This window comes from Nycticebus coucang, chromosome 19 (genome assembly GCF_027406575.1).
Source record: "Nycticebus coucang isolate mNycCou1 chromosome 19, mNycCou1.pri, whole genome shotgun sequence".
NCBI lineage: Eukaryota > Metazoa > Chordata > Mammalia > Primates > Lorisidae > Nycticebus > Nycticebus coucang.
The window spans coordinates 35785380-35808379 of record NC_069798.1 but is presented as its reverse complement, the minus strand read 5'-3'; the positions used below and the strand labels follow the sequence as shown (position 1 = coordinate 35808379).

The 23000-nt window shown below is 37.9% G+C and overlaps 1 protein-coding gene across 2 annotated transcripts in view; it reads right to left on the bottom strand.

The window, feature by feature from the left end:
- LOC128571597 (phosphatidylinositol 3-kinase catalytic subunit type 3) overlaps nucleotides 1-23000 on the bottom strand; it is a 198844-nt gene that overhangs the window by 54039 nt on the left and 121805 nt on the right. For both annotated transcript variants that reach the window (XM_053571130.1, XM_053571129.1), the window contains 5 exons: nucleotides 22653-22781; nucleotides 21729-21798; nucleotides 19537-19601; nucleotides 18161-18245; nucleotides 5022-5096 (listed from right to left, as the gene is read on the bottom strand). In XM_053571130.1, coding sequence (XP_053427105.1) covers nucleotides 5022-5096; nucleotides 18161-18245; nucleotides 19537-19601; nucleotides 21729-21798; nucleotides 22653-22781 — 424 coding nt within the window. The remainder of the gene's footprint in view (nucleotides 1-5021; nucleotides 5097-18160; nucleotides 18246-19536; nucleotides 19602-21728; nucleotides 21799-22652; nucleotides 22782-23000) is intronic.

Sequence of the window (23000 nt, the reverse complement as noted above, 5' to 3'; positions counted from 1 at the left end):
CAGAGATACAAGAGATCATCTCTGAATACTACCAGAAATTCTATGCCCATGCCCAGAAATTTGACAATGTGGAGGAAAGAAATCAATATTTGGAATCACACTCTCTCCCTAGACTTAGTTAGGAAGAAATAGAGCTCCTGAACAGACCAATTTCAAGCACCGAGATTAAAGAAACAATAAAAAAGCTTCCAACCAAAAAATGCCCTGGTCCAGATGGCTTCACACCAGAATTCTATCAAACCTTCAAGGAAGAGCTTATTCCTGTACTGCAGAAATTATTCCAAAAGAAGAGGAAGGAATCTTTTCCAACACATTCTACAAAGCAAACATCACCCTGATACCAAAACCAGGAAAAGACACAACTAAAAACGAGAATTTCAGAACAATTTCACTCATGAATACAGATGCAAAAATTCTCAACAAAATACTAGCCAATAGATTACAGCTTATCATCAAAAAAGTCATACATCATGATCAAGTAGGTTTCATCCCAGGGATGCAAGGCTGGTTTAACATACGCAAGTCCATAAACGTTATCCACCATATTAACAGAAGCAACAAGAAAGATCATATGATCTCTCAATGGATGCAGAAAAAGCATTTCACAAAATCCAGCATCCTTTTCTAATTAGAACACTGAAGAGTATAGGCATAGGTGGCACATTTCTAAAACTGACTGAAGCTGTCTACGACAAACCCATAGCTAATATTTTACTGAATGGAGTAAAACTGAAGCTATTCCTCTTAGAACTGGAACCAGACAAGGTTGTCCTCTGTCACCTTTACTATTCAACATAGTGCTGGAAGTTCTAGCAAATACAATTAGGCAAGAAAAAGAAATAAAGGAAATCCAAATGGGAGCAGAGGAGGTCAAACTCTCCCTCTTTGTAGACGACATGATCTTATACTTAGAGAATACCAAAGACTCAACCACAAGACTCCTAGAAGTCATAAAAAAATACAGTAATGTTTCAGGATATAAAATCAATGTCCACAAGTCAGTAGCCTTTGTATACACCATAACAGTCAAGATGAGAAGCTAATTAAGGACACAACTCCCTTCACCATAGTCTCAAAGAAAATGAAATACCTAGGAATATACCTAACAAAGGAGGTGAAGGACCTCTATAAAGAAAATTATGCAATCCTTAGAAAGAAAATAGAAGAGGACTGTAAGAAATGGAATAACATGCCATCCTCATGGCTGGGAAGAATCAACATTGTTAAAATGTCCATACTTCCCAAAGCAATCTACCTATTCAATGCCATTCCTATTAAAATACCAACAACGTACTTTCAAGATTTGGAAAAAATGATTCTGCGTTTTGTATGGAACCAGAAAAAAACCCATATAGCTAAGGCAGTTCTTAGTAATAAAAATAAAGCTGGGGGCATCACCATACCAGATTTTAGCCATAGTGGTCAAGACGGCACGGTACTGGCACAAAAATAGAGACATAGACACTTGGAATCGAATTGAAAACCAGGAACTGAAACTAAAATCTTACAACTACCTAATCTTTGATAAACCAAACAAGAACATACCTTGAGGGAAAGACTCCCTATTCAATAAATGGTATTGGGAGAACTGAATATCCACATGTAAAAGACTGAAACTGGACCCACAACTTTCCCCACTCACAAACATTGATTCAAGATGGATAAAGGACTTAAATTTAAAAGGCATGAAACAATAAAAATCCTCCAAGAAAGCATAGGAAAAACACTGGAAGATATTGGTCTGGGGAAAGACTTCATGCAGAAGACTGCCATGGCAATTGCAACAACAACAAAAGTAAACAAATGGGACTTCATTAAACTGAAAAGCTTCTGTACAGCTAAGGAGACAACAACCAAAGCAAATAGACAACCTACACAATGGGAAAGGATATCTGCATATTTTGAATCAGACAAAAGCTTGATAACTAGGATCTATAGAGAACTCAAATTAATCTACATGAGAAAAGCCAATAATCCAGACATGAATAGAACCTTCTCTAAAGAAGACAGACAAATGGCTAACAAACATATGAAAAAATGTTCATCATCCCTATCTATTAGAGAAATGCAAATCAAAACCACCCTGAGATACCATCTAACCCCATCGAGAATGGCCCACATCACAAAAATCTCAAAACTGCAGATGCTGGCATGGATGTGGAGAGAAGGGAACACTTTTACACTGCTAGTGGGACTGCAAACTAGTACGACCTTTTTGGAAGGAAGTATGGAGAAACGTCAAGGCACTCAAAGCTAGACCTCCCATTTGATCCTGCAATCCCATTACTGGGCATCTACCCAGAAGGAAAAAAATCCTTTTATCATAAGGACACTTGCCCTAGACTGTTTATAGCAGCTCAATTTACAATCGCCAAAATGTGGAAGAAACAGCCTAAATGCCCATCAACCCAGGAATGGATTAACAAGCTGTGGTACTATTTAGCCATTAAAAAAAAAATGGAGACTTTATATCCTTTGTATTAACCTGGATGGAAGTGGAAGACATTATTCTTAGTAGAGCATCACAAGAATGGAGAAGAATGAATCCTATGTACTCAATTTGACATGAGGACAAAGAATGACAATTAAGGTCACGGTGGGGGTGGGGGAAGGGGAGAGCAGAGAGAGAAAGGAGGGAGGAGTGGGCAAAGGAAGAGTGGAGAGAGGGAAGGAGGGAGGGGGGTGGGGCCTTGGTGTGTGCCACAGCTTTTGGGGGCAAGACACGATTGCAAGAGAGACTTTACCTAACAAATGCAATCAGTGTAACCCAGCTTTTTGTACCCTCAATGAATCCCCAACAATAAAAAAAAAATAAAACAAAAAGTTTAAAAAAATAATAAAGAAAAAAATATCTAAAACCAAATAAAGCATGGGCAAAAAAATATTTCTGGAAAATCTATAATTCAGAATCGTATTTTGCATTTCAGCACATTGCCTTTGTATAAATTTTGACATTGTCTATACACAGTGAGTAATTTTCCTTCACATACATTTAGAGTTCTTAACCCGATCATCTGCTATTTTATCTGTATTTTAAACTGATTGCATTTGTCTTTCAGGAACAAGTTCCCAAAAGACACAGTGAAATGAAATCTGGGTGTTGCCTTGTTATGCTTTATACCTAATACCAAGAATTGGATGTGAATGACACACAGTGGAACTCTGATTATAATTCAAAACCACTTCAATCCATAGCAGAGTCAGAGTCAACAGAAGACAAACGTGTTTTACTTTGCAAAAGGAGAGAAAAGAAAAGTTACTTGGTATATTAAAAAAATGCTCCAACAGCCAGTAAGGGATCGGACAGTTACATAAGAAAATCCAAAGTTCTCAAATTGTAGGCATAATGGACCCAAAATATACAACAGAAGATGATTCATGATAGTTGAGGCAGTTTAACTAAAAATACATATGAAACATATTTCCTATCATGAAACACATTTTAAATTCACTTTGCAGGGTGTCCAAACCTGCAGACTTACGTCTGCATACTGATTTTGTGAGGACCACTTTTGCTTATCTATGGTATCATATATATGAAAAGTATGCCCTGACCTTTTTTCTACTAATCAGCTTCCATTAGTGTTTCTGTGTTGAATGTATGGCCCAAGGAAACTACTATCTTTCAATGTTTGGCAGAGGAAGAATAAGGTTGGACACCCCTGGAAACTCTACAAAGTCTATTTTTAACTTATATAGAATTAATATAACTTTGAACTGCTTTGAAATAGGACTACCAGTAAATACTATCAGCAAAAGATGGCTAAAGATAAAAATTCTTAAATTATTAGAAGTTGCTAGAAATTGAGGAAAGGGAATTATGCTCCTTCTTCTGATGTGGGTTTGGAGATAAGTGGCAAGCTTTTGGTAACAAGTAGAGAATAATGGAGGAAAAGGCAAATACATTATGACAGATCAGAAAGCCAGAAAAAGCTTGTTTAAGGAGATGCCATTAGAACTTAGACTTAATAACTAAAGTCAGCCAGGGCACTCGCCTGAGATATGAGTGGTTTGATGCTCACACAGATGAGCAGCGTTAGCAAGCCACAGAGTCATAGTAAAGAGTTCAGATACTAATCAAATTGTTTAGGCAAAATATGCTAGAGGTTTCAAAAGAGGTAAAAACAGTGGAAATGAAGATAGTAGGTAACTTCATGATATATTTTGGAGGTAAGGAGCAGACAAGATTTGTCAATAGGTCTGTTATGTGTCACAAGGCCAAAAGATGTATTAAGAATGACTTCCAGGGCGGCGCCTGTGGCTCAAAGGGGTAGGGCACCGGCCCATATGCCAGAGGTGGTGGGCTCAAACCCAGCCCCGGCCAAAAACTGCAAAAAAAAAAAAAAATAAAAAGAATGACTTCCAGGTCTAGGGCTTGAACAATGGCAATGATATTGCCACCTACTGAAATGGGAAAATGAGGTGAAGGGAAGGTTTTAAGCAGGGAGTAGAGAAAGGAGACAAGTTTTATAACTAATATAATTAGGATTTCAAGTAAACAGTTGGATATTTCAATTTGAAGTTAATAAAATGGATTGAGGTAGAGAATTTTTAGTTTGGAAGTTGTTCGCATAGAGATATTATTCAAAGACCTAGGTCTAAAGAGTTATCAGGAAAAAGGGGGATGAGGCGATGATTCAATCGATCTCCAAGAGGAAAAGAAAATAATTAAAGAAATATTAAAGTGAGATAAGCATAGTCTGCAAGAGATAGGACAGACTAACAGTCTAACCAGAACTATACAGTGAGAGACTGGACTACTTGCATACATTACAGGCTTTCCACAACAGAGGTATTTCAAGTACAAAAGAAAGGGTAAGATGATCATCTGTAGAATTTCTACTAAAGTGATTCTTATAAGGCGTGGGAGTTTCTTGAAATGTTCTTCCATGGTACTATTTAAAGAGACTGTTAAGACTTTCCAATTTACTTTATGTAATTTATTTACTTAATAAGTGGATTCCAGCATATAAATCACTGTCATATAAAACGTACGTCAGCTAGTTGCCATTAATTGTTACCTGTTTTTGTTAGCAAAAGGTTATCCAGGTGCCTGTCTCCAACTCCAAGTATATATGTAATCACGCAATATCCAGCTGCAAAAACAGAACAAAAATTGTGAAAAACACATGAAAACCCGGTTATATATTTCACTGCATATAAAAGCATCTGTGCTATTTTCATTTCAGTTTGCTTCCTACTGCCTTTGATGTCTCATTTAAATTCTCAGATTTACAAACTTTGACTCTATGAAGAATCTACTGCTTGAAACTCAAAAGAAATTACTATTTGCTACAGAAAAAATAACTTGTAGAATTTTGTTAAATTGTAAAAGTCACTTGTATTAGAAACCAAGTTAGGCCTCAGGAACCTTAATTATAACATGTGTCTACTATTTCTAATTTTAAATTGGACACACATTAAAGATAACACTGAAAAAGAAGAATTATGCTGGGCACGGTGGCTCATGCCTATAATCCCACCACTCTGGGAGGCTGAGGTGGATAGACTGCCTGAACTCACAGGTTCGAGACCAACCTTAGCAAGAGCCAGACCCCCATCTCTAAAAACGGCCAGGCATTGCGGCAAGTGCCTATAGTCCCAGCACTCTGGGAGGCCAAGGTGGGTGGAATGCTTGAGCTCACAGGTTTGAGACCAGCCTGAGCAACAGCGAGACTCCCATCTCTAAAAGTAGGCATTGTGGCGAGTGCCTGTAGTCCCAGCTACTGGGGAGGGTGAGGCAAGAGAATCGCTTGAGCCCAAGAGTTTGAGGTTGCTGTGAGTTACGATGCCATGGCACTCTATCATGGGCGACAAAGTGAGACTATCTCAAAAAAAAAGAAAAAGGAAAAGAAAAAGAAGTCTGTACAGAAGTACACATAATAAAGTCAACTATCAACCCTCCCACAACCCATAACCGTGTTATCAATAAGATAACAGAAGTATGTGAGAGTTTAAAAAAAAAAAAAAAAAAACAACCTCTCTACATAGGGAAACAATCTTGACATGCTAGCACCTAGAAAATCAAATGTATTTGAATGGTAAAGTAATTATGAGCATCACATAATCATCTTCTAAAGTGTTATGAAAAATTACACGGTCAAGCTAGAGGCAGAGTTGTTGGCTCTAGTTTTATGCTCGTTTACCTTTCTCTTCTAAAAAAAGTCTGAAAACCTACCATTTATTGAATCTACAAAACAGAATTTAGCAAATAGCACCTTCTTGTAGCTCTTCTTCCCACTATGTTTATTTCTCCCATTAGTAAACTGACAACAAACATAATATGCAAATATATGCAAGTATATGTTTACAAACCATGTTTATTTCAGCCTATACATAGAAACAAGATTGAACTACCTGTTAATAATCAAATTAACCCTGTTCGAAGGTTCCGAAGACCACTGCACAAATCCAAAGGAACCTGAGCAACAATTCATTAATTAGTCAATAATAATCAGTTACAATGTACTAAAGACTAGGCTCTTAGCTGGCATCTTATATTCATCATCTCTAGCCCCTTTAATGACACCAGTTAAATATTATAGCCATTCTTCAAATGAGACACCTCAGGCTCCAAGAATTAATCAGATTGTCCAAGCTCACTGGTCTAATGTGTGTATCTAATGTGAAATGTAAGAAAATGTAGTCGCATGGAAAGCACTTTTGAAGAGGGGACTGATTCGGTGGGGTAGATTAACTCATTAGGTTCTTTTCTCCTTCCCCGGCTACACATCAAACATGATGGGTGCAGCTGCAGCAGTGTTTGGGAGAATGAGGAAAAGGCCAGGAGAACCACAAAGACTTTGGCTGGCTCTGACTCACCTTAAGCAGCTAAACAACAGCAATCCCAAATACCTGGTCTTGTTACAACAAGAAACTCTGGCATTTTTAAGCCACTTACAAAAAGATTATGTTAAATGCAGCTGAGGGAAATTGTTAACACATTTAGTGGTCCACTGGGGAGGACTTAAGAGGTACCTAGAAGAGAGTAGAAGTAGAACAAACTATACCATACTTGAGGACCAAGTTTGTACCCTTCAGTTTTCGTAAAGTTTACTGGAACACAGCAACACCTTTCACTTACAGATTGTCTTGAGCACCACATGTAGTATATACAACATCTTAAAATTGCTTTTATACAACTTTGACTTCACGTAAAATGTAGAGAAAAACATACATAATCCTACATCCCTTCACTTAATAAAGATATGTGAGAATAATTAGTACTATGTAGTCCCACATTTACTTGGATGATATAGTCTTGACACCTTGCATAATCTACAAAAATATCACCACGCTATCATCACTTTCTTCTTCTAACGCCTTACCAAAAAAACCCAAAATGTTCGTTTTTTTTTTTGAGCAAAAGTCTCACTTTGTCACCCTCAGTGGATTGCTGTGGCATCGTACCTCACAGCAACCTCAAACTCCTAGGCTCAAGTGATCTTCTTGGCTCAGCCTCCAAAGTAGCTGGGACTTCAAGCTCTCACCACAACGACCGGCTATCTTTTTTAGAGACAGCGTCCCACTCTGGCAATCCACCTACCTTGGCCTCACAGACTGCTGGGATTACAGGCAATCTATCACACCCAATCTCAAAATGTTACTTTCTAAAATGAAAGTTACTAGGGTGGCGCCTGTGGCTCAGTGAGTAGGGCACCGGCCCCATATACCGAGGGTGGCGGGTTCAAACCCAGCCCCGGCTAAAATGCAACCAAAAAATAGCCGGGCATTGTGGTGGGCGCCTGTAGTCCCAGCTGCTTGGGAGGCTGAGGCAGGAGAATTGCGGAAGCCCAAGAGCTAGAGGTTGCTGTGAGTCCTGTGACATCATGGCACTCTACCGAAGGTGGTAAAGTGAGATTCTGTCTCTACAAAAAAAAAAAAGTTACTATAGTTGGGTTATAGCCTTCATATGAAAGCTATAAATTAGCTTCATAGTAGGGCTGAGTATATTGGATACTTTTTCTTCCATTCTTGAGATACTTTGCTATGACAATGTTTAATAATCAAGATCCTAGCCCAAAAGAACAACTTTATTAAATACTGAATCTTCTAATGAAAAATTCAAGTAATCGCTTTCATCTTCCAACTCACAAAAACATAACAGATTTGATAACACACCAAGACACACAGAACAAAAGAAGGCTATTCAAGATGAAGAGAAGGCCTGCCATCAAATCAGTTATTGAGGAATGAATAAATGTTGGGGAACGAGAGAGGAATAAGATCTAATTTGAATTTAACTGTCCAGTAGGTCTGATAATTTAAATTTCTACTTCTTTTCCACATGAAAAAGTCAGTCATATTTTCAATAGCTCTTGGGGGACAAAGGACCATTATATAAAAAGACATGATACTACGACACTTAAGCATGTGCCTGTAATATAGCGTTCTGATAATTTTACTAAGTGAACAGGATTTTCAAATTTTAGTCAATATTTATAGGGTATGTGTAAATAGGTATTTCAAGTGGAAAAAGTTAAAATTCCTTTATTTGTGACAGATTTGTCGCCAAAAAAGGTTTATAGTAACTATTCTGAAAGTCAGTTAAGGAAATTAAATACAATTATTTTAGGGTACACAAAACACTGCATTGTAAGAATACTAGGTGTGATGTTTTAAAAGATGGCCAAACTTTCTTTCATGTACTTTTCATCCACAGGTTGGGTCTATATCTTTCCCTTGAATCCAGGCAGGCTCCATGACTGGTCTGATCAATAGAATATGACAGAAGTGATACAGCACTAGCTTTCCAGATCAGGAATTCAGAAATTAACATTCTCCACTTCCTGTCTTCTAGAATATGTTTGCTTGCGGAACCTATCTCTGAGAAGTTCAAGCCACAAAAAGGCCATGTATAGGTGATCTACCGCCAAACCCAGCTAGAAGAAAGTATTGAATGCCAGTCATGTGAGCGATCTATTTTTGGTGTCCTCAAGTCTAAATGCTTTGTAGTTTTGTGATCACAGGAAAACACAGACTTGAAGGTTTGGAAAAAAACAGAAAAGGGGGGGGTGGTGGCAGGAAGGAAAGCAGGAAGGAAAAGAAAGGAAAGAGGTAGAAATACAGAGTCAGAAGGCAAGAGGAACCACTTTCTTTCAAAGGCTTCAATCAGAAATATTTAGTCTTTAAATCTAAATACACGGAAAGGGGGCGGAGCATGATGGCGGACAGGACAGACGTGTAGCCCACCTCTCCCAAGACACCAGGTGAGAGGAAAGGCGGTCTGGACCTTCCCTGTGTGTGGATTATTGGAGTGGACAGACAGCTGGAGACGCCCAGCGAACTGGCGGTTTGCTATATACGAGGAGTAATTTAAAATCAGACTCTGTTGTAGAGATTCTACCCTGCTCGGCAGTGCCGGCCAGCAGGCCCCTCCCCCACGGAGGTCAGCAGCTTGTAAATGCTGACAAAATCCAATTGACAAGTAATTAATCCTGAACTGAGGGAGGCATCTGAAAGGAGAGCCACTCAAAACCTCGGGGAGCTGGGCAAACTGTTGGACAATTGAAGGGAAGGGATCCTGCCCGGGAAACAGACATTTTGAACTACCCAAAAGGGCGGGCACCTTTCCCCCAGGTGTTGGAGGGGGCTGGCGGTTCAGGCTGCGCAGCGAACTGGCTGACGCCCATCCAAAACTCTGAACCATAAAACTCAGAATAAATCCCCTGAGCGCTCCAATCATGGGAACCGGCTTGAAGCCTAGGACCCGGCTTTGGCTACTGAAGCCGCAGACCGGCTTTGGCCGCTGAAGCCCTGGGAACCAGCTATAGGAGATACCGCGTGAACTCAACACCACTCCCCTTATGGCCGATTGCAGTCGCCAGTTTGCGGGGGAACCTGGGAACAGAGTGGAGGGACTTAGGAAGCGTGGACACCTGCACTGAGTGGGAAGGTCGGTCGCAAGTGCTGTCTGGAAAAGAACAGCCGAGGTTGCACAATTCTTAGGTGACAAACTTTTACGGAACCTCCAAAATGGCGATCAGCCATGCAAGGTGGTTACCATGGTAATGGTATAAACTGTAAACCAGGTATAAGTCTCGAAACCACTCACAGCGCCACCTGGTGTCTAGAAAGTATATTGCAGTATGAATATATTCCTACGAAAGTTGATCCCTACAGCAGACATATAGATATTTATAGGTAAATTTCTACCACAAGAATATTTTTGCAGTTGGTGCCTCTTTTTGTTTTGTTTTGGTTTTCATGGGGTTTTTTTTTTTTTGCTGTTGTTTTCTTTTTGTCTGATTTTTCCTCACCATTTTCTTAGAGGAGATTTCGATAATTTTTTATTATTACATTTTATATAGACTTTTTTATTTCTATGTCTTCTAATTTTAATTTCTTCTTTCTTCTCACCTAACATTCCTTCCAACACCACTTTTTTCTCTCTTTTTTTCCCTTTCTTTCAATTATTTTACGATTATCACTATTTTTATTGCAGTTGTTCTTACATTGCTGTTGTCGTGGCTATTGCTTGTATGTTTATGTGTTTCCGTCTGTCTCTGTATCTATGGGCCCATGCGCCTGGTAACCTTTGTATCTGTTTATTTGTTCATTTGGTCTCAATGAGCTCGGTGTTTCGACCTGCAACCCTGAGCTCCTAACACCCCCCTCCACTCTCACTCCGTGATCTGGAGACCTGCCCCCTCAGGAGTCCAGATTCTTGGGTGAACTCTCAAGAGGTGTAGACAGGACCTGGACTGCAGCTGGCCAGTGCTGACTCTGTAGCAAAGGAGCGAGAAGACAACGGTCGGCTGAGAGGGAATTACACTGGAGCAGTGGTACCCCGAGGTGCAGAGCAACAGCTGTCTTCAGCAATAATAAGGCCCACCCCTAGATATCCCATAGCCTCTCCTCCTGTCTTCCTGGGCAACCAGATGAGGCCGAGCATCTTCTCAGATGGCAACCACCATGGAACAGACCTGGACTGAAACACAGGCCCCGTGAGTAAAGGGTTTTCCTGAGACGGTACCGACCTGGGTGGAACACGGGGACTAGAAAACACACCCGCAGAGCCGGGAAACTCCTAGGGTGGGGCTGATCCAGAGAACCGCTCTACTGAGCCTAAGACGCACCTGGCCCTTAGGGGATCACCAGCCTATAGACAAAGGAGGCCAAGAGGCTACAGCCAACAACTGATCGTGCTGCGAATACAAACCCGCAGGACTAAAGACAGGGCCTGAGACACAGGTTCTGGGAACTCAAATCAGCCTCTCCTCTGCAGAGGAATCTGGAAAGGTCAGAAACAAACTCCCACAGGGTTGTTCCCTTCACCCAGTAACATAAACTAAGGGTGGGGCTGGAACTGAGAACACCTCCAGCCTCCATCAAATGCCCGAGGTTGACAGGCCACACCACTCCCTGCTGGATAAAGACAGAGAATAGCGGCCTAGTCGAGCAGACACAGACTACCCTGTGACTTAGGCAGGTGCAAACCCCTGGAGTATCTGCTTACTGCAGACAACTGACTGGGTCACAGCCCTGTGGGACTAGCAGCGACTGGGTGTGACAGAGCTGCAAGGTGGGGAAGGAGGAATCAATCTTCCCAGACTGATCTATCTACCAGTGGCTCTTCCTGACTCCACGCAGCACTGGAGCAAGCCATTTTAGAGCAGTCACCAGACCCCTGTGATCCAGTTCCCAGGGACCTCTTGAACTCTCCCACCCGAGGCAGCTGCTGACTGAGACAATTGACTTGGACCTTTTGAACTGAGTCACTCACCTGGGGACTATCCAGGTGGTGCCCTGGGTGTGTGGTTGTAGGAAGGTTTGATTTTCCTTTTCCATTTGTTGCCTGTGGTGGGTGGGGTGACTTAATTGCTGATATTTCTCCACAGCTGAGACTTCAACCCAGAGTAACTGTTTCACTAGGGTCACATAGAAACCAGCAGAAAACAAGTCAGAACCACTTAGCCCCTCTACACCAAATAGGGCTCCAGTTTCTCAGGCCACAACACTGTACGGGTCCTCGACAAAACACCAGAGGAAAATCAAAGGGAATAAAACAATCATGGGGCAGAATCAGCGGAAAACTCTGGTAACGTGAATAACTAGAATAGATCAACCCCCCCCAAGGAAAGATACGGCAGATGTAATTGAAGATCCCATTCACAAAAAACTGGCTGAGATGTCAGAAATCGAATTCAGAATTTGGATGGCAAACAAGATTAACAAAATGGAATTAGGAATTCGTGGAGAAATTCAAAAGCTGTCTCAAGAATTTAACGAATTTAAAGACAAAACCACCAAAGACTTAGACACACTGAAACAAGAATTTGCAGCCCTCAAAGATATGAAAAATATAGTAGAATCCCTTAGCAACAGAATGGACCAAACAGAAGAAATGATCTCCGACATAGAAGATAAAGCCTTTGAACGCTCCCAAACTCTCAAAAAGGAAGAGAAATGGAGAGCAAAAATGGATCACTCACTCAGAAAGCTCTGGGATAACTCGAAGAAGGCAAATATCCGTCTCATAGGAGTTCCTGAAACAGATGAAGTGGCCTCAATGGGCGCAGAGGCCCTTCTGCATGAAATTATGAAAGAGAATTTTCCAGACATGCCTAGAGAACCTGAAATTCAGATAGCAGATAGCTTCAGAACCCCAGCACGACTCAACCCCAATAAGACATCCCCCAGGCATATCATAATTAACTTCACTAAAGTTAATATGAAGGAGAAAATTCTCAAAGCGGCCAGGAGAAAGAAATCTATTACCTTCAAAGAGAAGAACATTAGAATGACTGCAGATCTCTCTGCTGAAACTTTTCAAGCCAGAAGAGGGTGGTCATCAACGTTTAATCTCCTAAGCAAAATAACTTTCAACCCCGGATCTTGTACCCACCTAAACTGAGTTTCACTTATGACGGAGAAATTAAATACTTTAATGACATACATATGCTAAAGAAATTTGCATAACCAAACCAGCTCTTCAGGATATTCTCAGACCTATCCTCCATAATGACCAACCCAATCCTCTACTACAAAAGTAAACTCACTCAGAAACTTCTGATCAAACTCTAACTTCCACAATGGCAAAAGGATTAAAAATGCCCACTGCGCTTTAAAAAACTCAATACCCCAAATTTCACCAAACTTGTCAATGCTCTCCATTAATGTGAATGGCTTAAACTGCCCTCTAAAGAGACATGGGTTAGCTGACTGGATACAAAAACTCAGGCCAGACATTTGTTGCATACAAGAGTCACATCTTAACTTAAAAGACAAATACAGACTCAGAGTGAAAGGATGGTCATCCATATTTCAGGCAAATGGTAACCAGAAAAAAGCAGGACTTGCAATTTTATTTGCAGACACAATAGGCTTTAAACCAACAAAAGTAAGGAAGGACAAAAATGGTCACTTCATATTTGTTAAAGGTAAGACTCAAAATGATGAGATTTCAATTATTAATATCTATGCACCCAACCAGAATGCACCTCAATTTATAAGAGAAACTCTAACAGACATGAGCAACTGGATTTCCTCCAACTCTATAATAGTCGGAGATTTTAACACTCCTTTGGCAGTGATGGATCGATCCGCCAACAAAAAAGCTGAGTAAAGAAATTCTAGATTTAAATCTAACCATCCAGCATTTAGATTTAGCACACATCTACAGAACATTTCATCCCAACAAAACTGAATACACATACTTCTCATCAGCCAACGGAACTTACTCCAGAATCGATCACATCTTAGGTCACAAGTCTAACCTCAGCAAATTTAAAGCAATAGAAATTATTCCATGCATCTTCTCGGACCATCATGGAATAAAACTTGAGATCAGTAACAACAGGAAATCTGCATACACATACAAAAACATGGAAGTTAAATAACCTTATGCTGAATGATAGCTGGGTCAGAGATGAGATCAAGAAGGAAATTGCCAAATTTCTGGAACAAACGACATGAACTATCAGAACCTCTGGGACACAGCAAAGGCAGTTCTCAGAGGGAAATTTATAGCACTGCAAGCCTTCCTCAGGAGAACGGAAAAAGAGGAAGTAAGCAACTTAATGGGACATGTCAAGAGACTGGAAATGGAAGAACAATCCAACCCCAAATCCAGTAAAAGAAAAGAAATAACCAAAATCAGAGCAGAACTGAATGAAATTGAAAACAAAAGAATAATACAACAGATCAATAAATCAAAAAGCTGGTTTTTTGAAAAGGTCAACAAAATAGATAAACCTTTGGCCAACCTAATCAGGAAAAAAAGAGTAAAATCTCTAATCTCATCAATCAAAAATAACAAAGACAAAATAACAACAGACTCCTCAGAAATCCAAAAAATCCTTAATGAATATTACAAGAAACTATACTCTCAGAAATACGAAAATCCGAACAAAATCGACCGTTATTTGGAAACACGTCACCTTCCAAGACTTAATCAAAAACAAGTGGAAATATTGAACAGGCCCATATCAAGTTCAGAAATATCATCAACCATACAAAATCTCCCCAAAAAGAAAAGCCCGGGACCAGATTATTTCACGTCAGAATTCTACCAAACCTCTAAAGAGGAATTAGTACCTATACTACTCAACCTGTTCCAAAAGAAGGAAGACCACCCAACACATTCTATGAAGCAAACATCACCCTGATCCCCAAACCAGGAAAAGACCCAACAAGAAAAGAAAATTATAGACCAATATCACTAATGAATATAGATGCAAAAATATTCAACAAGATTCTAACAAACAGAATCCAGCAACATATCAAACAAATCATACATCATGACCAAGTGGGTTTTATCCCAGTGTCTCAAGGCTGGTTCAAAATACGTAAATCTATAAATGTAATAGAGCACATAAACAAATTAAAAAACAAAGACCATATGATTCTCTCAATCGATGCAGAAAAAGCTTTTGATTACATCCAACATCCATTCATGATCAGAACACTTCAGAAAATTGGAATAGAAGGGACATTTCTAAAACTGACAGAGGCCATCTACAGCAAACCCACAGCCAATATCATATTGAATGGAGTTAAATTGGAATCATTTCCACTTAGATCTGGAACCAGACAAGGCTGCCCATTGTCTCCATTGCTCTTTAACATTGTAATGGAAGTTTTAGCCACCGCAATTAGGGAAGAAAAGGCGATCAAGGGTATCCACATAGGGTCAGAAGAGATCAAACTTTTGCTCTTCGCAGATGATATGATTCTATATCTGGAAAATACTAGGGACTCTACTACAAAACTCTTAGAAGTGATTAAGGAATACAGCAGTGTCTCAGGTTACAAAATCAACATTCATAAATCGGTACCCTTTATATATACCAACAATAGTCAAGTTGAAAAAACAATTAAGGACTCTATCCCATTCACAGTAGTGCCAAAGAAGATGAAATACTTGGGAGTTTATCTAACAAAGGACGTGAAAGATCTATATAAAGAGCACTATGAAACTCTTAGAAAAGAGATAGCTGAGAATGTTAACAAATGGAAAAAATACAATGCTCATGGTTGGGAAGAATCAACATTGTTAAAATGTCCATACTACCCAAAGCAATATATAATTTCAACGCAATCCCCATTAAAGCTCCACTGTCATACTTTACAGATCTTGAAAAAATAATACTTCGTTTTATATGGAATCAGAAAAAACCTCGAATAGCCAAGACATTACTCAAAAATAAAAACAAAGCAGGAAGAATCACACTACCAGACCTCAGACTATACTACAAATCGATAGTGATCAAAACAGCATGGTACTGGCACAAAAACAGAGAAGTAGATGTCTGGAGCAGAATAGAGAACCAAGAGATGAATCCAGCTACTTACCGTTATTTAATCTTTGACAAGCCAATTAAAAACATTCAGTGGGGAAAAGATTCCCTATTTAACAAATGGTGCTGGGTGAACTAGCTGGCAACCTGTAGAAGACTGAAACTGGACCCACACCTCTCACCATTAACCAAGATAGACTCTCACTGGATTAAAGATTTAAACCTAAGACATGAAACTATAAAAATACTAGAAGAGAGTGCAGGGAAAACCCTTGAAGACATTGGGTTGGGCGAGTTTGTTATGAGAAGGACCCCCCGGGCAATTGAAGCTGCTTCAAAAATACACTATTGGGACTTGATCAAACTAAAAGGCTTCTGCACAGCCAAGAACACAGTAAGTAAAGCAAGCAAACAGCCCTCAGAATGGGAGAAGATATCTGCAGGTTATGTCTCCGACAAAGGTTTAATAACCAGAATGCACAGAGAACTCAAACGCATCAGCAAGAAAAGAACGAGGGATCCCATCGCAGGCTGGGCAAGGGACTTAAAGAGAAACTTTTCTGAAGAAGACAGGCGCACGGCCTTCAGACATATGAAAAAATGCTCATCATCTTTAATCATCAGAGAAATGCAAATCAAAACTACTTTGAGATATCATCTAACTCCAGTGAGACTAGCCTATATCACAAAATCCCAAGACCAGAGATGTTGCCATGGATGTGGAGAAAAGGGAACACTTTTGCACTGCTGGTGGGAATGCAAATTAATACATTCCTTTTGGAAAGAGATATGGAGAACACTTAGAGATCTAAAAATAGATCTGCCATTCAATCCTGTAATCCCCCTATTGGGCATATACCCAGAAGACCAAAAATCACACCATAACAAAGATACTTGTATCAGAATATTTATTGCAGCCCTATTCATAATTGCTAAGTCATGGAAAAAGCCCAAGTGCCCATCGATCCACGAATGGATTAATAATAAATTGTGGTATATGTACACCATGGAATGTTATGCAGCCTTAAAGAAAGATGGAGACTTTACCTCTTTCATGTTTACATGGATGGAGCTGGAACATATTCTTCTTAGCAAAGTGTCTCAAGAATGGAAGAAAAAGTTCCCAATGTACTCACCCTTATTATGAAACTAATGTAGGACCTTCACATGAAAGCTATAACCCAGTTACAACCTAAGAATAGGGAGAAAGGGGAAAGGGAAGGGAGGGAGGGGGGAGGGAGGGGGAAGGAGGGGGATTAATGGGATTACACCTGCGGTGCATCTTACAAGGGTATATGTGAATCCTAGTAAATGTGGAATGTAAAGGTCTTAGCAAAATAACTAAGAAAATGCTACAAAAGCTATGTTAACTAATGTGATGAAAATGTGTCAAACGATCTATGAACCAAGTGTACGGTGCCCCACGATCATACTAATGTACACAGCTATGGTTTAATAAAGAAAAAATCTAAATACACCTCCTTTGTATGAAAGATGTTTATATTCCTACAGTAAAAATAAAAGTTAAAACTATGAAGAATTTTAATATATGTATACACAATTTTTTATCAGTAGTCTCAAAGTTCATTTTCTTTATACAAACACTTAGCATTAAGAATAAATTTGGGAATAAGTTATGAAGTCAAAAATAATGTGAAATACTACTTCACGGGAATGTTGTGCAAACCAAAAATATACTGTGTAAGAAAGCAGTTACTAAATCATAAAATAATATATACAAGCTAAAATGCAGTTCTAAAATGTCCAGAAAGCCCTCTTCTTGCTCCCCTGGCTCTGCCTGCTTAAAAACAGGCACAAATATGAACATAAACAATACCATGCAGGCACCATTATCTTAGCTCTTGAGTTGTATCCAAAGCACAATTATTTCTGACTGAGTCTTTCTCATGGCCTACATAGTTGGAGTTACTCAAAAATAGGGATAATCTAGAGCAGTGGTTCTCAACCTTCCTAATGCCGCAACCCTTTAATACAGTTCCTCATGCTTTGTTGCAACGAAAATAATTTTATGGTTGTGGGGGTTACACAACATGAGGAACTGTATTAAAGGGTTGCGGCATTAGGAAGGTTAAGAACCGCTCATCTAGAGGAAAATTATCTTCTAGGAAAAGATACCTTGTAAATTTGTAAAAAGATATAAATTTACATTTGTAAATGTAAAATATTTCAGTGATTGCAAAGATAATTCATTAAAGAATAAATAGAATTTATACCTTGCTGTAATAGTAGTATTATGTCAAAACATTAATGAGTCTTTTATCAATAACTTATCTTTTACTCTTCTTCTTAAAGAGCATTTAAATCTTAATATGTTTCAAATGTGTATGCACATGGCAGTATCAGGATGGCCTGCTCTTCTGTATTGAAATGTATCAATGCAAAGAACCTGAAAAACTTACCACAGCTTTTAACATAAGTGTCCATGACCTCAGCACTAATCCCATTTGGCCCATTCTCACTTGGTGCATATTTTCTAAAAAAGTTCTGAAAAGACATTATTTATATGTTTAAGAATTGAAAACAGTCAAAAAAAATTAGGCATTTTAAAATTATATATAATGACCAACAAGTATCTGATTTAAAAATTTATAAAAATACAGTAAGAGAGCCAGTTGCAGTGGTTCACACCTATTATTTCAGTGTTTTGAGAGGCCACCACAAGAAGCTTTCTTGAGGCTAGGAGTATGAGACCAGCCTAGGTAATATAGCAAGGCACCATCTCTTAAAAAATAAAAAAAAGAAGAAGAAGAAATTATCCAGGTGTAATATATATGCTTATAGTCCTAGGTACTCAGGAGGCTGAGGTGGGAGGTCACAGTGAGCTATGATCAGAACCACTATACTCCAGTCTGGGCAGCAAAGTAAGACCCTGTCTCTGAACAAATGAATATTTTTATATTTTAAACATTTTTATTACATAGAGAAAAAGAAAAATTATGTTTTAAAAATTACAAAATAAATCATTCAAATATGGTAAGAATTAATCCACATATTTAAAGGCTAAGGAAATTCCAAAGATACATACTGCTTTATCCTTTATTGTAAGGAACAATTCACCTTTTCTCATATTAAAGGGAAGCAAGAGATTGATTGGAGGGAGAAGACAGGGTCTTAAAAAAATAAGTACACAAGGGCTGGGCGGAATCCTATCATTGTCCAAGCAGGTAGATTGCCTGTGGCGAGTGCCTGTAGTCCTAGCTACTTAAGAGGCTTGACTCCAAGAGTTTGAGGTTGCTGTAAGTTGCAATGCCATGGTAAGCTACCAAGGGCAACAAAGTGAGACTCTTTCTCAAAAAAAAAAAAAAAAAAAAAAAAATAATAATAATAATAGTTAAATAAATAAAAACAACTGTACAAAATGATATATGAATAAGAATATCATTGTAACCCTGTTTTGAATCGTAACAAAAATTGAAATAATCAAAAAATTTAGCAATTAAAGGTCAAATTACAGTATTTCTGTACTTTGAAAAATATCGCAGTCATAAACTAACAAATTTTTACTCTGTTTACCAACTATTGTTAGTTGATCTACTATTATGTGTCATATACATAATATGCTCATTCAAGGAAATGATAATCTATATACGTTAACACAGAAGAATTTCCAATTGCAAACAATTGGAAATTGTTTTCTTCTGAAGAAGGGGGGGAAACTTAAGTAAAAAAGGATAATTAAAAAGGACTTTTATTCTTAACTCCATATACTTTTTATAATGAGTGACTTTTTAATATGAACATCTTTATGAATTTATCTTTAAAATTGATACTCTACCTGAATACTTCCCTCTGTATCAAGAACTTCAGCAACAGGAACTGACTGGATAAACTGCATGAAGCCTATACAGAAATGAATGCACTGAGTCAAGCACAGATAATGGTCAAGAAATAAAAACGGAAGTTCTGCTAAGAGTCATCTTCACTCATAATTGGATAAATACTCCACAAATGAATAACTTAAAAAGGTCTATGAACACTACATTAAGTTTATACTAGCTTTTATGTCATACTAACTAAAGAAAATTTTTTTTAATTAAGTTGATTTAATCTGTGTTTCTCTAGGCTAATTTGTATTATTGAACATGAGGGACACAAAGTCATAACTAAGTTTCTTAAATTTAGCAAAAAAATTTTCTTCCTTCTCTAGTTTTATAACACACACCAATTAAAAACATTCCACGTTTGAAATCACTCTAAGAAATCTGGGGCTGTAGAATACAATCCACAAACCCCATGTAATGGGTTTGAAATCAATTCCTTTTGTCTAATACTTTTTGTGTTATTTCCTAGAAATGATGTGAGAGGTAAGTATAAATCACTTAAACTAGCAAAGAGAAATAAAAGGGGATACTAAATGGAAAACTGAGAAAAAGTCCATCTAGTAAATCTGGGGACAAGATAGGAGGGTAAAACAACAAATACATAGATATAGGTATATAGATATATAAAGCTGAATGAAGGAAACATTATTTCAGAATCATAAATAATCATGATCTAGTTTGGTGAGCCTTTCATTATAATTTTCAAGCAAATGATAAGCTTGTATACCCTTTGAAGTAAGAAAAGTCTCATTTATTCTTATATCACAGATACAGAATAGTCAGTATTAATTCATCTAACAGGTATTTATTATTATTCTAATACGTAGCAAGAACTTTGCTAAGAAAGCAAAAATAAATGCTTGATGCCGTTTACATACCTCATAAAGTTTGCAATTTCTATTGGGACAGATACTGTGATTGAAAGGGTACTATGAAAGGGAATAGTGCAGGAAGACTTGAGTTTTAGTAGAGATCAAAGGATATCTCACATTTGAGCTGTTTTTTAAGCATAATAAAGTTAATAGGTAACATTACGGAGGAAAGCTATGAATTGAATCACATTAGCACTCTTAAAAGATCATCATGAGAGAAAAAGAAAAAGAATTAGACCATGAAAAAGATTTGGTAGTGGCCAGGAAGAAGGACAGGAAAACTAAAACAGGAATTTTGTTTCTCCAACCTACCATAGCTACTTGCATAAAGCTCTAAGAGTAATAAGACTATGGGATTTATAATAAGCATTTGGCAAGAATACCTAGGGGATCTTCTGCCAAACTTTAAGAGGTTATCCAATCTTAAAAAGACTGAGATGCATGAGGTCTGCGTATACACACGCACTCACAAAGTAAGTTGAAATACATAAAATAGGATTTAGTTGATACCATTTGCTGAATAGCTTTTAAAAGCTGAACACAGCATGAAGCCTTTCTGGGTCTTGGAATTATAACTCAGGACACAGGTTACCTTGTAAGAAACTACTGTGAATTTCCACTAGATTGGATGTAAAAAAAAAAAAAAAAATGATAAAAAATGTTAATTTTTTCTGAATATCCTATTTTATGATGAAGGAAGGGAGAGAGGGAGGGATAGGGAAGGAAGGAAGGAAGAGGAAGGAATAACGGGAAGAAAGGAACAAGAGGGAGAGGAGAAGAAGAAAAAGCGAGAAGAGGGAGGGTGGTGGGTATATAAATAAGTTCAATCTCTAACATTTTTAACAATTTCCAAATTAAAAAAGAGACGCTTTACATCTTTTTTATTTACCTGGATGGATTTAGAGAACATTCTCCTAAGTAAAGTATTATAAGACTGGAAAAGCAAACATCCAGTGTACTCAATACGAATATGAAACTAGTAGATAGATGAACAACTACATGCCCACACACACACACAAAAACAGATTTAAATTCCACAAGGGGGTGGGAGGAGGAGGGGGAGAGTTTGGTAAACTCTCACCTAACAGGTACAATAACGGGGTATACACATCCTGGGCGAAGGGCTCAACTATAACTTGGACTTTACCTAATAAATACAAACAATGTAACCTAATCATTTGTATCCATATATTAATCTGAAATTTAAAAAAAAAGAGAGATACACATAATTATTGGACACTGATATAAGCAATTGTGATGTAAAATAAACTTACCATGCTTTGTACTAGTGGCTAATACTTTATAAGGCGTCAATTTCAGATCCAGATTTTCTTTCCGTAACAGCTTTTGATCAAAAGATAAAATATTTTAACTACATGTAAAGATTGTTAAAACAGTTTTGTGAAAAAATATTATAGGAATTTAACATATTGCAGATTTAGGAGGTAAATGTAAATTAACTAAATTAATTTTTATCATCAAAATTAAATTCATTAAGCACTTACATGATGGTATGCTAAATTTGTGATCCACTCTAATTCTGTCAGCAGTTTTCAATGAACAATAAGGGTTCCTCCTACTACTTATGAAGTATTTTCTGGACATAAAATACTTTGGAACTCAGAAAAAAGGAAATAAGGGCAAAATATTTTTAAAACCAGTGTAAAGAATGGAAATTTAAATATAAATAAATAAATAAGTAATAAAATAGAGTTAAGAAAAACCTTACTAAATCTGACACTGACAGTACTCAATTTAGAAAACATTTTTTAATGGAATACATGTGGTTTCTTTTTAATCATCATAAGACCACTTTCCAAGTGTATAAAAATAACCTTTTTCAATGTCAAGTGGAAACTGTTGAACTTTAAAGGGTTATACTTGAATATTAGAAATACTTCTACCCAGAGAGAAGGAAGGAGAGAGGTGGGTGGGGCCTTGGTGTGTGCCACACCTTTTGGGGGCAAGACACGATTGTAAGAGGGATTTTACCTAACAAATGCAACCAGTGTAACATGGTTTCTTGTACCCTCAATGAATCCCCAACAATAAATAAATAAATAAATAAATGAATAAAATTTTAAAAATATAAAAAAAAGAAAGAAAGAAATACTTCTACCTCTGTGAATGGCGTATATGCCAAACCATAGTTTTCTAAAATGAAATAATGTTCCCCATCACCATGAGGTTATTTTCACCTTGTCCATGAGTGAAATGATTTGAAGAATAAGCTGATCTTGGCGTAAATCATCTCCATGCTTAAATATAACTGGATATTTCCCTCCATCTTCTGTCTTAAAGAACAGCTGTGCAGGCATAAGGGCACTCTGGAAAATAAAAATACTATTTTCCAATTCGGATGTAAATTAATGCACAAAGATTTATCATACACAGAAGAAAATGCTGATATAGACAATAAACACACAAGTAAACAGGACCTACAAAACCAAGTTGGGTTGTCAGTGAGATAAATTAGGGTACCCTGGAGAGAATAATGAGCTTGCCAATATCGGAAATTCACATGATATCACATGGTGCAGAGAGCA